This window comes from Macrosteles quadrilineatus, unplaced genomic scaffold, assembly GCF_028750875.1.
Source record: "Macrosteles quadrilineatus isolate MER2022 unplaced genomic scaffold, UCM_ALF_1.0 Scaffold_1__1_contigs__length_201487025, whole genome shotgun sequence".
Taxonomy (NCBI): Eukaryota; Metazoa; Arthropoda; class Insecta; order Hemiptera; family Cicadellidae; genus Macrosteles; species Macrosteles quadrilineatus.
The window spans coordinates 144,730,139-144,748,039 of NW_026542594.1; the positions used below are offsets into that span (position 1 = coordinate 144,730,139).

Consider the following 17,901-nt stretch of genomic DNA (forward strand, 5'->3'; position numbering starts at 1 on the left):
TGCGTGCATGCCTACAATTTGAGACCTCAATCATGAAAATCGGTGGGGTAGAAAAGCCAAACGAATTCAGAAAAGAGAAACAAAATTTAACTCTCATAAGAAATGCATGGAGAGGAAATTTTGTTTACGTATAAACCGAGTGGGATCATAGATAAATATATGCCAATGCTTGATGGCAAATCTGTGTGTTCATGCCTTCAATTTGAGACCTCAATCATGAAAATTGGTCGGATAGATGAGCCAAACGAACTTGGATATGTCCACTTTGTATATGTGCATTCATTTTCTAGAACAAAATTATGGAGACGATGAAATAGTAATGATATTTGGTTAATTTTGTAATGGCCATTCTCATGGCTCATTAATTCAGGATTTTTATTGCCAATTATCTATTGGGTCTGAATGGTCTGATTGTGGTTTAGTGCCACTGAAAAATCAATTAACTTGAACACCAACCTTACATTAAATAATAATATTTATTTACCATCTTTTAAGTGTTTTTTAGCGATATAAGGAGATAAATGTAGCTTGGCATTTTGCACGTTGATAAAGAAATCATTCACGTAGACCCTAAGATATTGAGATATAACTATAAAAAATTCTGTATAAATTACCAACTCAAGAAACGTTATTGCATCTTTATTGTTAAAATGAACCTTTCTTTTGTTTGAATAAATGTAAGAGTATTGAAATATAATCAAAGAGTTATAGAAATAGTTGAAACCCAAAACTTAGTGTTTGAGCTGTAAAAAATCTATAGCTAGGGTTTGAATACAACCACTTTTGAAAAAAGAATAAAAAACATTTAATTACTCTGGTATTAAAAAGATTGCAATATAACGTTGTAGGAAATGTTAAAAACCAAAGTTTCTTAAAGAATGAGAATGATGAAAACATAACATTTATTTGGCTCGAAGTTCTGCTTGGTAATGGTCTTTTACCGTGACTGACATAACAATAGAACTCATTATTGAATTAAGTAATTCACTTCAGTACCAGTCAGTACAATGCATGTCAAAGGAGGGATGGTAGAATATTCCGTGCCCATAAATAAAACCTTGTCCTCATAACCTTTGTCAATAACAACTTGAAGTTACCATAAACATAAAAATATATGACAAACCAAAATACTCTGCTCTGCACACCTAAATTATTGAGTCAAATATTTTATCATTGTATAGAATTATGATCTTTAAACTGGATACCTTCCGAATTCATATTTTTACCAACGTTTTATTTTGTTAGAACTTAACTGAGCATTGAATATGAGTGAATTAAATTAATCCTGATTACCTATCTGTATTAATTTTTGTATATGCCTTTTTAGCCCTTTTCATGTTACTCCCTTTAATATATTGTACATATTCATTCAGTATTAAAGAACCTTCTTAGTCTCTACTCATCTACACTCAGTCCCAAACCCCATGATGTCCTCAGAGGTCCAAAGCCATATCCGTTCAAATTCATATACTTATGTGTGTGTGTGGGTCCGTAAGTAAAAACCCAAACAAAACGTACATCCGATGTTGATAAAATTTGGTACATAAAGTAAACCTACATTTGTTTGAACGAGTACTTTACGCTTATTTCATGCTGTTTGTAAAATTAAATGCATTTGTCACATGCATACATTGTCCTCAATAATGTATTTTTCACCACACTACTATATTTTTAGCAGTTTTACAAATGTTTATTGGAGGCCGGAAGCTACGTATTGCTGGCTATGCCAGCTGTCATCGTTATTTGGGGACTGAACGGGTTTTTACATCCCTAGGGCCAAAAGTCAGCTGTTCGCTTACTTAAATATATTAGTATAAAAATTAATTGTCAAACTCTGATTGGACCGGTACCCTACTCTTTTTTGTAAAATTCCCAAATTGTAATAAATTTGTATGTTATGAATGCATATTAAATACACAATCAGTATCCATAGCATTGCAATGGACTTGTTTTATTTTCACTGCTGCCTAGCAACTATTTATTATTATTTTTGCTAATTCCTTCAAATTATTTCTTCAAATAACCTTAAAGATATAGTTGTGTTGACTGTTGTATGCATTATTGTTGTGGTGTATAGTGGTAATAGGCTATAGGCCTAGTGTGATGAAAAATAGCGTTCATACCACGGACCGTAATGGTTTTGCAGCTCTCGAGCGTTTGTTCTCGAATTTGTCTCGAACTTAAAAACTATCTCGAGCCGGCAAAACCTCATTTTAGGCCCTAGGTACGAAATATACTATTTCCACTTCACATTTATCTATTTCAAACCCATTCATGTGAAAACTATGTTATAATTTGTGTGTTTTAGTCACATGTTAAATTACAATAGGCCTAATTAGGCTATTGTAATTAAATATAATTCTACATATCATGTAGGCCTACATCGTTCCTACTACTATGGCTTGGTGCCCATAGTTTTAGGGAAGACTCTAAATAAGAGGGCCGAAATAGTCTTGATCATTTCGTGGGATCTTCATTAACTGTGACACACTTACACAGACATCTGACACATCATAAGTAAAAATTCATTTTTATATGTTTAGTTCATCATATGTGAAGTTGTTTGTTAGTGAGACAAAAGTTCATCATGATATATGTACACATGCACAAAGTACCTCATTTAAACTAAACATCGCCTTTTTTTATAATATGTTTCTAAATTTGTTTATGGTTTTCATAAAAAAAAAACAAACAAAAAACATGATAAATGGCATCAGCAATCAAACACATATTTTCTCCCATAAACGTGTCAACATCAACAACCCTTATCATAGGCATGTGTTGGAAGTAAATTTGATATTTTATGGGGAAAATCACAACAGCCGCAATAACTTGTTAACCATAATTTTTACACCACTTTTGTGTTTAGAATTAAAAGGACCATTTTACATACAAAATTTTAACCAAAATCATTGTACCGTAGCAGTTTTTTTTTTTAAATCTGATTTTATGTTGATTCATGTGGAAATCACAATTAAAAGGCAAAATTAAAAACCAACTCCCGGAGATGGATTAGCACCCCAAACTTGTTCAAAGTCTGTCCACAGGTGTAGTCAGAAGCTCTGTATACATCCACACACACATAGCCAAATGCTTACAAACAACATTCCCACTTTTCTATATTTTTATTGAGAGTCCTGAGACTAGAATGTGGATTACAGGGAGGCAACAATGCAGGTCACACAGTTGTGGTAGAAGCTCAGGAGTTTGACTTTCATCTGCTACCAAGTGGAATCATCAACCCCAAGTGCAAGTCAGTTATTGGTAAGTCAGTAGGTATAATTATGTTGTACAGTACTAAGTCATTCAGCAAATGATCTTTTATTTTGGCTGAGTTTAAAGAAAACTCTGAATCATTAGGCTCCTTTCTGATAGTCTTGATATCTTTATACAGTATACTTCAAATCAAGTAAATTCCCAAATCTGATTAAACCATAAGCATAGCATAGTCATACAAAGTATAGTTTAATGTATTCCTAATTAATAGCAGCAATAAAACTTTTATTTTAGTAACAAGCTAACTGAATATCAATCCCTGCTATGGTCATAATACCCCCGCCGCAGCAAACCTGCCGACTAAGCGAATTTCCATTTGTCTTAATTGATTTTCAATTAAATATATTTTAATAACATTGGGTTTAACGAGTACCTAGGTTTGCTGCTACAAGGAAACTAATAAAGTGTGTTTTTTTGTAAAATATTGATAGCTTAGTACAAAATAAATAAATTTGATCAAAATACAAAATATATCCATAAACAAGCAAACTACAACATTTTACAATATTCTCCATAAGAATAACATTGGAATTTAAAATTTTTTTAATTTTCTCCGTTACTATCAACCGAACAAAAATACTTTTATATACTAAATTAATTGTTTTTTAAGCTCTTTAAAAAGGTCTAAAGAGAAATTGGGAAATTTTGTGTTTTGAGGGTCAAAAGTAAGAAAAACCAATTTTTACCCCATAAAACCCCCCGTAAAGCCCCGTTCCCATGGTCCGATCATGCTGGTTCGCGAACTCATTCAAGTTTATCCCGCCTTACACCTTCAAACCAAATTTTATCAAAATCGGACAAAAATTACTCAAGTTATCGTGCAGATGGACACATATATATAGATATATAAAAATTTGAACAAATGCTGTTTTTGGCCTCTGGGGACATCAAAATGAAAAAGTAAATCGGTCCCGGGCTTAGGTCTTACCATGAGACCTACGGTAATAGCTACTTCCCTATAGGGAAATTCGCTAAAAGGCAATATCTGGTAGTGTCATGGTATAAAATACTACTAGCTTCGTACAAAACAAAAAAAAAATTAATGTAGTTAATGTATATTTAACCTTTGAAACGTGCTTATCATGGTTACTATAGGTTCTGGCGCAAACCACTGGGAGTGCCGTGTAGTTACGTAGCATGTAAGCCGTAACTACATGGCGCTCCCAGCGGTGTGCGTCAGAACCTATGGTAACTGCAGCACAACTGACGGTCTAGATATTTAATTCCTTTATCTATAATTCTATGGAAGTTGTTGGACTTAACGCTAAATATCATGTTCCTCGTTACCATGTGTTGAGTTTTGCCCAAAAAGTTCAATTTCATAAAATAAACATTACCGAAGTTTATCAGCTCTATTATTAATACAAAATTGCACTGTCAAGGTAATTGTATATTTAAGATACCCCCCAACAGCAAACCTGCTGACTAAGCAAATTTCCAAATGCCTGATTCAGGTTATAGGCTGGGATGAAATTTGTTTTAGCAAAAATGCTACAAACTCTCAGACAACTGTAGCAAAAGTATTATTCTTTTAGCATTAATAAAAAAAAAAATACAGTAATATCACATGTTTGAATATTACATCTTAATTTTGATTTGTAGCAAATTTGCTTTAAGACCTGCAAAATCAATGTGTGGCGTTTTTATTTAGTTTTTAGTTTTTAAGTTGTGTATAGCAAAATGCTAAAAATGCTACCACAGCTTAAACCCTGACCTGATTTTATTTCTACTTAAATCTATTTAAATAACATTATTAGGTTTAATGATTATTAGGATTTGGTGCTACAGGGAGAGTAATAGGAATGTGTTTTAGCGAACTTCCCCATAGGGGAGTAGCACTATATTTTTTTGCATTTATGAAAACAGCTAATTTGAACTAAGCAGCAACAAAAAACTGTGATTCGCAATGAGAACTGTCAAAGTAGGATTGTTTAGAGTTATGTTTATGTTTCTCATTTCATGAATAATTTGTGATATTTTGCGAATTGTTGATAATTTATTTTTCTCTATTGTTTAGGTGAAGTGGTAGAACATTATGGCTATGGTAGATGTGTAATACTATAGAATACTGTAAATTTAAAAAAGCAAATTTTATCAAACTGTGTCCTCCCTTATTGCAAACGCAAAGCTTGAGTAACTTATAACTGCAATAAGCATTTTATAATTATATTCCAACCCCGTACAAAGGACGGGTACTCTGCTAGTATATTATATATACGCCCGTGAACTTGAGTAATTTTGGTTTGATTTTGATGAAATTTGGTTTAAAGATGTAAAGGCGAGATAAACTTGAATGAGTTTGCAAACCAGCATGATTGGACCATGGGAACGGGGTTTTATGGGGTAAATAATGGTTTTTCTCTTTTTTTACCCTCACAACACAACACAAAATTTCCCTATTTCTCTCCAGACCTTTTAAAAGAGCTTAAAAAAACAAATAATTTAGTAGGCTATATCAAAGCGTTTTTTTACGGTTATTGATCACGGAGAAAATTTAAAAAAATTGTTAATTAAAAATTCCCGTGTTATTCTTATGGAGAATATTGTAAAAAAATGTTGTACTTTGCTTGTTTATTGATATATTTTTATCAAACTTGGCAAATATATTTATTTTGTACTAAGCTATTAATATTTTATAAAAAAATACACATAATTAGTTTTCTTGTAGCAGCAAACCTAGGTCCAGACTCGTTAGACCTAATGTTATTTAAATAGATTTAATTGAAAATCAATTCATACAAGTGGAAATTTGCTTAGTCGGCAGGTTTGCTGCGGCAGGGGTATTTTAGTAAAATATTAGGCCTAATAGCTTTGTTTAAAAATAATAAATTTGCCAAGTTTGATCAAAATATATCCATAAACAAGCAAACCATTATGAGAGTTTACTTATTCTCCATTAAAATTACATGGGAATTTTTAATTTATATCTTTTTAAATTTTTTCCACAACTAATAAATAACTGTACAAACACTTTTCAATATAGGCATACTAAATTATTTGCTTTTAAGCTCTACAAAATTGTTTGCAAATAAAGTGAAAAATTTTATCTTTTTTTAGGGTTAAAAATAGGAAAACCAATTCTTACCCCATAAAACCTCAATAAACCCCAGTTCCCATAGTCAGATCATGCTGGTTTGCAAACTAGTTTGAATAAATGTAGGTTTACATGTTTATACTGTTGTACCAAATTTATCAAAATCGGATGATTTTTACTCAAGTTATCGTTAACAGACACATTATACATAGCCACCATACCCGTACTTCGCAACGGGAAAAGAACGCTAAAGATGGTAGGATCATGTTCTATAGATCTGCTGCAGGAAAGTTATTAACTCATAAATAAATGTCCACAGTTTTGACAAAGCGCCAACAAAATAATTTTAAAACCATTTTATATTAATTTGGCAATTATCAATTAATTGAGATGAGGACGCCATCTATGTGGGTATTTTGACCCAAGCGGCTGCAAAATAAGACAGAGCCTTAGGAGAGTATTAAAAAAAAAATGACTGTGTCCATTAAGCCTATACAGTAGTATATTTGCTCTATGCACGGAAAAAATCTGTTCAATTAAGGCCAAGTAGTTTTCACGTCATTGACTTACCTTAAACTTTCTCATCTGTAATTTTAATTCCTCCTTCCACCCAAGTCAATGACTTGATCATAAAGTAGAACCTCTTTAATCCGAACTAATTGGGACCGTGGGTGGTTCGGACTATTGAATAGTTCGGATTACAGAACATATTGTTGTTTTTACATAACAATAGCTAGGGAAAAGTGAAAATGCTTTATAAAGTAAAATTCATTCAGTGTTTATTTAATACAGTTGTAAACATAGGGAATAAACAGTACTGTGCATTACAATTAAAATAATTACGGTGCGTATATCAATAAATACAGTATTAAAAAAAAAATACTTTTCTGAGTATAGAGTACAGCAATGAGGCGTTCGGATTAGTGGACGTTCGGATTACAGGGGTTCGGATTAAAGAGGTTCTACTGTATAATATTAATTGGTAATGTGAGCCAACCACATGTACCAACCACATGTGTTTGTGGTAATGTGTGGCTCATCATGTAAAATTCAGCCCAATCTGACCTGTAGTAGTTTAATAGTTAGTAGTTGATGCGTGATTGAGCTCCAAACAAATTAACAAACAAACAAACAAACAAAATTAACACATAATGATTCACTTATAAGTATGAAGTATGATATATATACTTATATATATATATGAATTTGAACGGATGGTGTTTTTTGACTCTGGGCACATCAAAACGAAAAAGTAAACCAGTCCTGGGTCGAGGTCTTACCATGAGATCAACAGTAAGTCAGCGTACTTGCTTAGGCTATTTTGACTCAAGGGGTACAAATCCAATCAGAGGTTTAGACCTGAGTCTGCAATGTAAAGTACTACAGGCAAGGTCAATAACATGGACAGTTACTTTGTTGTTGTCACTGCTGTATTTTCACGGCTGTTAGCACTTTTCATGGTTCATATTTGATGACAACACATATATAGCAACTTTTTTATTCTTCATGACAAAGCAACTGGAATTTTGATTAGTCTAAGTGTTTTACTATTAGCTCTACACAGTTAACCTTAAGCAAATATATAGGCCTAGTCTAGTTTGGTGGTTATAAATTAACCAAATTCTGTAAAATTGCCTATTAATCCTCCATCTTAATCTAAAACTTAATATTGTAACTTATACTGTGACTCACATGTGATAACCATAATTCTAAAGAACGGCAAGTTAGAATTAAAGTTGTTTTCTAAAACATTAGACTTGTGAAAATTTCACAGTTTCCTTTAGTAGTTCAATGCAATTTGTTTCACTAAACCCCTGATTATAGCTAAGACTGATTATCAGAGATAATGTTCAGGTATGAACAGGAGGATCAGGGTCTTGATCCATGATTAAGAGAGAATTTATTTGGATTTATTACATTTTATAATGCTACAAAACAGCATATTCCAATCACATTGTAGCATTAAGCATGCACAAAGAAATGTTTATAAGAGGAATTCAAAACGCGAAATAAATCAATTATGTAGACAATGATTGCCTAGGATTATGTTAGAATATAAAGCAACTTTAATGTTGCAACTGCATGTAGGAGGCCTACACATTTTTATTTTGCAAATCAAACTAGAATAATGACAAGATTAGTTTTATACTCATATATAAAATATTTGGAAAATGTTTGAAGATAAATCCAACATATTTCATTGAGTTACAGAGTTCATAAAACTTGTGTACCGTATCCGTCAATCAATTGCAATAAATAATCCTAGCTCTGAATCGATGGATCCATTATCTGCCTACTGATAAGTTTTGAAATGCTAAGAGTATGTTGCATAGCACTTTTAGTTTTTTTGTACAATTTATTAAAATATTTATTAACATAACTGTTATCTGAAATGTGTTAAGATTCTGATGAGGTGATGATTGCTAGCTTGGGAGACTGCCTTGATGCAGCTGATCTTGTGTAATCTACCATGCAAGGTCATCAGCACTAAACTACAATAATTAATACACTCTGTTATCTTACATCTTGTTAGGATACTCACTTGTTAAGGGGACCACATTTTTAATTAGTTCTTAATTCAATAAAGTTTTTATGTGGTGTATCTGAACACTGCATATTCTTTATGTTGTATTCTTAATTGTGTTGATAGCACTTAATAATATATAGAGATGTGTTCTAAAATTTGTCCAAGTCTCCCATTAATAGTTTTTTGGACAAAATTATAATATAATCTCCTTGATTTGATTGGAATAATGAAGCAGACTAAGCCACTCAAATGAAAAAAAATCTTTATCAGCTAACATTGCCTCAAAATTAGTCCACATTACACAAGCAAAGATAAAATAAATCGTGTCAGTAAACTGACACATACTTTCTCTCATTAGCTTGCCAAAAACCCTTATAATGTGGTGGGAGTCCCATACAACCTCATAAATGTGGAGGATGGGGTGGGAGCAACTTTGATATTTTATAAGTAAAATATTAAAAAATTAAGTAACTTTTGATCCATTACTTTTACAATATTTGGGTTATGGTTATACCATTTCATTTATAGTTAAAATGTCCATAACATACTTAATTTTGTAAAAATCAGAATTTTTGTTTTTATAGGTTCTTATGGAAAGTTACAATTAAAAACAAAAATTTGAAAAAATTAAAAAAAGTCTATAATACCCCCACCACAGCAAACCTGCAAACTAAGCGAATGTCCATTTGCTTGATTGGATTTACACTAAAATATCGTCTTTAAAATACCACAAAATTATTCCCTATTTAAATAGCATTAGTTTAACGAGTACTTAGGTTTGCTGCAACAGGGAGGGTTTAAAAGTGTTATTTTTTAATGTTAATACCGTATGTAGTTTAGAATGAAATTAATGCTTTTTCCAAATTTGATCAAAATATGTTCATAAACAAGCAAACTACAACAGTTATTTATTCTCCATAAAATAACATAAGGATTTTAAATTTACAACTTTTTGAATTTTCTCCGTAACTGTTAGGCGCATAATGATGATTCAATATACTAAATAATTTGTTTTTTTAAGCTGTAAAAAATGGTTTTCAAAGAAATTGCAAAATGTTATGTTTTTACCTAGGTTCAAAAATGGGAAAAATGGTTTTACCTCATAAAACCCCCCATAAACCCCTGTTCCCATGATCCGATCATGCTGGTTCGCGAATTCGTTCAAATAAATGTAGGTTTATGCGTTTATACCAAATTTCACCAAAATTGGATCATTTTTGCTCGAGTTATCGTGCTAACGGACACACACACACACATATATATATATGAATTTGAACAAACGGTGTTTTTGGCCTGTAGGGACCTCAAAACAAAAAAGTAAATCGGTCCTGGGTCCAGGTCTTACGATGAGTACTACGGTAAAAGCTTATAGGAAATTCGCTAAAAAACATGGATTTAATCCACATACCAAATTTGGTCAAAAACGGACCACAGATGTTGTCAATAGCTCTGTACACATCCACACACATATAGACATCAATTCTGTGTATAGGGGAATAAAGTAAAAAACCTATTTGAAAATGAGTCTGCAATATTATTAGCCTCGAGATTGCAATTACAGTAAAACCTAAATATTGGTGTTGAATATAACTGAATAGAATCTATTGTAATCAGTGGTGTTGTTGATTTGTGTACAAGTGAGAATAAAATAAAGTGGTAATTGATTACTAAAGTTTATTTTCAGGCAATGGAGTGGTTATTCACTTGCCAGGATTATTTGATGAACTGCAAAAGAACGAGGACAAAGGCCTGAAGGATTGGAAGAACCGGTTATTGATATCAGACAGAGCTCACATTGTTTTTGATTTCCATCAGGTAAATCACTTAATACACATCTGTCCATACAGTAGATTAGATTCCCTATTATCCATCATAGAGAGTGGCTGAGTAATTGTGTACAGTATAATCACAATCGTGATTAATGCAATCCTAACTTAAAAAGCTCGTAATAACTATCATTGACTTCAAATACAGTAGAACCCTGATAGTTCGACACTTTGTGGGGGGTGTCGAACTATCGAAATGTCGTACTATAGGGAGTAAATGGAGTTTAATATACATGAAAGTAAAAACACAAGTTTTATATAGAAATCACCCAAATTTATTAAACACATGGTGAACATAAAAGAAGTGAACAACTTTGAACATCAATTTATCGAAAACTACGGGTCCGACATCGCTGCGGTTGGTACCAGTGAGTCGGAAAACACCTTAAGTTTTGTCTCAAACAGCTGATTGCTGTCAACAATACAAACATGTGACAAAAGACATTATTTATTGATTTGTTTAAAAATGGTCAATACGCTCTCTGAAAAGTCTTTTTGTGTGTTAGAATTAGAGAGAACTCAGTCGCCACCAGTGTCCACTTGTGACTTTTTTTGTGGGGAATGTGAAAGACAAAGTTTTTGTTCCTCCTTTGCCATTGAACCTTATGGAGCTCCGAAATCGTATTACTACTGCAGTACAAAGTGCCAATGAGACCATTCTTGAAAAAGTTTGGGCAGAATTTATTTTTAGAATAAATGTGTCTAAAATAAGCCGAGGACCCATATTGAGCACTTGTAATATATGGGAAAAACTTGAGAATCTTACCTTTCTAACGGTGTATATCACGTAGTATAACTTTCCTGTAATCTTTTATTCAAGTTGTTAACTTCTTTTGTTAAGCTTAAGAAAGCTTTTGTAACCACCAGCAGGTTTTTCTGTTTTGACTGCAAGGCTTTTAGTCGGCAGCATTCTAAAATTTAGGCCTGTGTTCAAGCCTCAGTCAGTGTCGAACTACACAGAGTGACAAACTATCGACGGTTAAAACTTTAAAATTTTTTATTTTTAATATGTAATAGTTGAAAATGTCATCTGCAAGTCACTTAAGGAATTGGTATTTAAATAATAGTATTGCATGTTAAGATCTTTCATTCGTGCATTGGCTGTAAATATTACCAAAAAAGACGTATCAACTCATTGGATGTAATTGGTGGTCAGTGAAATTAACAGTAGTAACTCGAGTCTGCCCACGCAATGATGGGCCTCCCACTAAACATCATGGTCGTCGCTGTTTGGTACTTTAACATTATATAGTTTTTACTATTCAGTATATAGTTTTACTATTCATGTATGTAAAATGTATAAAGTGAATAAAAATAATTTTATTTGATTTTTTTCCAATAATTGTGGTTAATCCTTTTATGCATTATCGGTAGTATACTCTACAGAGTTTTGCAAAAAGTTAATAAAGTGAATTTAAAAATTTAATGTTCCACGAGACAAGATACAAGTCTACATTCTCTTCACTATACCTACTGATGTTATGATGGGTTCTAGCAAGTCGATGGTTTGCAAGAACAAGAGAAGGGCAAGCAGTCTTTGGGAACCACCAAGAAGGGCATTGGTCCTGCCTACTCGTCTAAAGCTACCAGAAATGGACTGAGGATAGCTGATCTGCTTGGGGACTTCAAAACCTTCTCTGAAAAGTTTGTTGACCTTTACTCTATTATGTTAAGAAGCCTTATAAAGGTAGAAAAAATGTATGTTCTTTTAATTATGACATAAGACAATTATTTGCCTCTAGGTTAATGGATGATAAACTGACAAAAAATGTTTTATAAATGTAAATTGACTAAAAGCCCTTTTTTATAGTTATAATTAAATTGACACTACTATAAAATCCACTGGTTTTATAGACACAACTTTGATTCACTGAAGAAAGTGTTCTCATGCTCCTTAATGCTATTGGAAACATAAACTTGTGTAGTGTTTTCAAGGTTCTAACTCTACTTCAAACCAATCATGCTTATCTAATCTGACATGTTAAATAATTTATAGAAAGTAGAGAATATGGCGTCATCCTTCTCCTGATAACAGTGTTTGGTCAAAAATTACCTATAAAAACTTTATCTTGATTGGATTACATGTTAAATAAGAAATTAAAATGTATGATTCTTTTGAATAATGTGGGACTTGAGTGGCCATCTTGTCAAATGTTGGTTCAAACCTAGAGGCTGAACTACAGGTCTGACAAAAATTAAAATTTGTTACCATACCTTTTAATTAATTTTTAGAAGATTATTGTAATTTCATCCTAATATTTCAAAAATCTATATCTATAAAAGAGGATGTATGTATGTATGTATGTATGTATATCCCTATGGACTCCGAAATCGCTTGGAAGATTGTAATGAAACTTGAAGGCATTATTGAGCACTATTACAAGGATGGTTTGTGGTTTATGTGAAGTTTGGTGCAGATCCATTAAAAGGGCTCCACCCCAGAGGGGTCGAATGTCAGACTTTTGGAACTAAAATTTTTACAAATAAATATAATTTAAAAGCAGATGTTTAATTTCACCAACTGTTTTGTAGGTTTTAATAATCACAACATTCTGTATTAGTCATGATTTGAAATAGTGCCACACTTTTTCCACAGAATGCAGCACAGAAAACTATTTTACTCTTAGATAAGTCCAAATATATTAAGAGGGTTCCCTACCCCCATTGAAAAACGTCAGAAAACCGCTTCGCGCGGTATCATATAGCGATTCTAGTTTTAACATTTAAATTGTGAACCAAACACCATTTTGTACATAAAGAGTGGTTCTACTAAGTTTGCTTTTTAAAAAATGTCTATGCTTACGCAATCAAGGGCAACGACTTGTTAAAGTTAGTGAACTTTAACTGTAAAGTTCACTAACTTTGACAAGTCGTTGCCCTTGATTGCGTAAGCATAGACATTTTTTAAAAAGCAAACTTAGTAGAACCACTCTTTATGTACAAAATGGTGTTTGGTTCACAATTTAAATGTCAAAACTAGAATCGCTATATGATACCGCGCGAAGCGGTTTTCTGACGTTTTTCAATGGGGGTAGGGAACCCTCTTAAGCCCCAATAACACCAATATACAAATATATTAAGCACACTTGTGCACTCAACAACGTTTAAATTCTCCACTATTAAATATGTCAACATTAAAAGTAAAAACCTTTATTAAAATATTATAAACAATAAAAGTTATGGCAATGCCTTGATATTTTTATCTTTTGTTCTATACCCACACAACCTAATCTATATATTAATAGGCAAGCATGTTTCTTTAAAACCATTTCTCAGCTCGTGTGCATCGCAGGGAAAATCTACGCATACTGTTGGAAAGATATTTTGCTGTAGATGTGCAGAATGCCTTTATAAATTAAAATAGGTTCAAAAATAAACACAGAAAATGAATTTAAAACTTTGAAAAAATTAACATGGATCTTATGGGTTGCCATGCTGGTGACGAAATACAAAAAGAAAATAAAAACAAATGGAAGAAACTCCAATCACATGTTTTATTCACAGTGTGGTGTGAACATAGAGAAGTCTGTACATTGCATATTTTGGTCGAGTTTCGACCACTGGACGACGTCTAGTATAAATTATTATGCGAATAATAATCGTGCGTGCTATCTCAGATATTCAAATGCCTCCCAATTTGTCATTGACCTACTACATTACTGTCATTAAAAGAAGGAACTCCAATAATACTAATGCGAAACTTAAATCCACCCAAGCTGTGCAGTAGAACCAGACGGACGATTTAAAAAAAATGACATCAAACTTGATCGAAGCAACAATCATCAGTGGTAAGTTTCAAAGGAGAAATAGCCTTTATCCCAAGAATACCGATGATTTCATCCGACTTACCCTTTGATTTAAAGCGACTACAATTTCCTTTGCGTCTTGCTTTCACAATCACCATTATAAGGCACTAAGGCAATCCCTGACTATCGCCGGTTTAAATTTAGAAAATGCATGCTTTTCACACGTTGTATGTTGCGTGCTCACGTGGTGTTAGGTACACCTAAAGACTCATGCATTTATACACCTAATGAAAAAAAACAAAAACATTGTTGATCCACTGGCAATTAAGTAAAATAAATATTCTATTTTTGTTTTTGGTATACATTTTTATTATTTATCGTAAAGGACAAATTACTATTTAAAATAATAGTTGTTAGCGCAGCAACGCACGCCGGGTAACTGCTAGTTTATGTTAAACTTATAAATTTGAAATATATACACTATTTTAGTTCATATGTCATTTTCTGAGGGTAACAACAATTAACTTCTTTCAATTAATTCCAAGTTATGTTGTTGTTTCCTATGACCGTTAGGTTTATAACTTTATTTTTGTAAATCACCTTGTGCAATTGATTAGGTCAGTCCTTGCTACCCTCACTAATCACTGTGCCAAAAGCGACAGTGGCGGCATAAGCAGTGACTTGGGAAACTATTGAGCTCATCGCCAGAGTTCCCTTGCTCGCAAACAGTCTTACATACTAAACGCAATACTTTGATGTGTACCAAATTTCTTACATTAAATAATAAATGTTCATGATTTTTGGAGAGTGATGTTAAAGGTTAAAGAAGAGAGTGATGTAGCTAAGTCTAATAGAACTACTGAACTGTAAGATAACTTAAATGTTGCAGGTACAAGAGCCTGGTAGAGTCGTATCAACGTATGTTCCCGTCGCTGGAGGTGGATGTGGAGGCAGAGCTGAAGCGCTACCAACAGTTTGCTGATGTGATACGACCACTGGTTGTGGAGACTGTCAGTTACCTCCACTCAGCTCTGCGGCAAGGCAAGAGTATCCTGGTGGAGGGAGCCAATGCTGCCATGTTAGACATTGACTTTGGTATCTACTTTCACTTTCATAGAACCTAAAAACTTTGAAAACAATCATGCAGAGCTTAAAAAACAAGTATTGTTGTATAATTAGGTTAGGGATGAAAAAAAACTGTACATTTCAAATTCTCGTGTTATTTTAATAGAGAAAAAGAAAACTGTTGTAGTTTGCTGTTTATGGATGTATACAGATCAAATTTCATCTATACTACTAACGTTTTATCAAAAAACCCTTTCTCCTTCCCTGTAGCTGCAAATCTTAGCACTTGTTAAATGTTAAATCCAATGCTCTTAAAATGGGGAATAATGTGACTTGTTTATAGAAATATTAAAGTTTGTTTAAGCCCAATCAGACTAATTGAAATTTACCTGGTCTGTAGGTTTGCTGCGGCGTGGGTATTTACTTATTGTGATGGGAAATGTCCACAGTATACAACATACTATTTTCAAAACTAAATCTTGATGTTCTAGTAAAACAATAAGTATACTTTTTCTGTTTTCCAGGAACTTACCCATATGTAACATCGTCCAACTGCAGTATAGGAGGAGTTTGCACTGGACTCGGCTTACCTCCCTCCACCATAGGAGAGGTAGTGGGAGTCGTCAAGGCATACACTACTAGGGTGGGAGACGGCCCCTTTCCTACTGAACTTAAAGATGTAAGTTTAACTCAAGTTACAATAGGCTGTGTGTTAAAAGTGTGTTGATTTTAGTTTAAAATGTGTTGAATTGTTATACTGCTAAAAAACAAACCTTTAAAATAAGCCGTAGACTTGTAAAAATCTGTTGTTACATAATTCATAAATGGCAGATTTCTTTCTTTGGTAGATTAATCAATGTGTGGTGTTGATCTCTAGGATGTGGGGGATCTGCTCCAGACCAGAGGAGGAGAGATTGGAGTGACGACCAAACGTAAGCGGAGATGCGGCTGGCTGGACGTCCCTCTGTTGCAGTACACATCCATGGTCAATGGTTATACCAAGTAAGCTACCTCACCTACTGTGCAATGTGTACCTACTCAAGATTGATAATTTAATACAGATGAAACAGAATTAATGAGATTTTTCTTTTAGAATCTGCCTGACAAAGCTAGATATTCTGGACACTCTTCCAGAGATAAAACTATGTGTCGCCTACAAGAAGAACGGACAACCAATTGACTACTTTCCTTCAAGTGCTGCTGAACTTGCATTAGTTGAGGTAAGTTAACAACCTTGAAAAAAAACAACAAGACAAAGAACTACGCATTAAATACCTTACATTTCTACAACATTTAATTCCAAACAAATTTCTTAACTTTGTTTTTAAAAGCTGAAAGAAGATTAGAGTTCAAATATCCGCCGCATGTCCAACAACAATAAAAGCTCTCTTACTCATTTTATTTCAAACCACTCCTTATGCACTGATTTTAATCAGTTTCTTGGCAGACTAATTTGCTTATTTCATCAGACCACAGCAGATGGAGCATGTGGCTAGTCAAGGTGTAGAGCTGTCTGGCAGCTCTGCCAGAGATCATGACTGATCGGAGTGGCTGGTTCACACTTTGGGTGGGGGTGGGGGGTTTACTCAAGATTTTACTACTTCTCATTTTGATTTAGAGTTTTATTTGTATATATAATTAATTTTAAGTATCAAAATTAAATTATACTTTGGGTCAACATCCATCATCTGTAACGCAAGATCTCTCTCATTTCCTCAGACAATTATGCTATAGACTATAGATAGCACAAAAAATCCAGTAAAAAGTACGTAGCATCAATATTTTTTGGGAATTTTCCAAACATTTCATTGAAAAGGGATAGTGCCTATTCAACTGCATTAGTCCCCCACCATAAAATCCCTAGTATACCTACATATTTCTATATTATAAGTATGTATGTTTCAGCACAGAAAACGTACTACTATAACCCAGAATGCCAACTGCATGGTAAAAAGCATTAAGCGTTTTGAGAGAGCTTTGCCTGTCAATCCGTAGGCAGCGCCACCAGCGTTGCTATGCTATTGCATGGCAACGCTGGTGGCGCTGCCTACGGATTGACAGGCAAAGCTCTCTCAAAACGCTTAATGCTTTTTACCATGCGGTTGGCATTCTGGGTTATAGTAGTAAGTTTTCTTTGGTTTCAGTTATAAGCGTTAACATATTTATTTAATAAAAATTGTGAGGAATTTATCATTTGGATAGGTTTCTCATAACTTGTTTGGATTCGATCAATTTAAGAGTTCTTGGAGCCTAGACGTTCTAACTCTTAAAGCAATTAAAGAACTACAAAGACAATTTCTTATCCCACAGTATAGTAGATATTTAAATTACCATCACTCTGGTGTTTGAAAAAATATTTTTGGACGGTAAATAACTCTTCAGAGGCTGTTTGAAATTAACTAAATTAACATTGCTCTTTTGGCGGGA

General features: G+C 33.3%; 1 protein-coding gene across 1 annotated transcript in view; it reads left to right on the forward strand.

Annotated features, from left to right (window-relative positions):
• The window catches only part of LOC128986383 (adenylosuccinate synthetase), a 39,806-nt gene that overhangs the window by 5,638 nt on the left and 16,267 nt on the right, over positions 1 to 17,901 (forward strand). Inside the window, exons 2-8 of the mRNA XM_054406739.1 lie at positions 3,162 to 3,264; positions 10,522 to 10,652; positions 12,159 to 12,307; positions 15,299 to 15,504; positions 15,999 to 16,153; positions 16,352 to 16,476; positions 16,568 to 16,694. Of these exons, the coding sequence (XP_054262714.1) occupies positions 3,162 to 3,264; positions 10,522 to 10,652; positions 12,159 to 12,307; positions 15,299 to 15,504; positions 15,999 to 16,153; positions 16,352 to 16,476; positions 16,568 to 16,694 (996 nt within the window). The remainder of the gene's footprint in view (positions 1 to 3,161; positions 3,265 to 10,521; positions 10,653 to 12,158; positions 12,308 to 15,298; positions 15,505 to 15,998; positions 16,154 to 16,351; positions 16,477 to 16,567; positions 16,695 to 17,901) is intronic.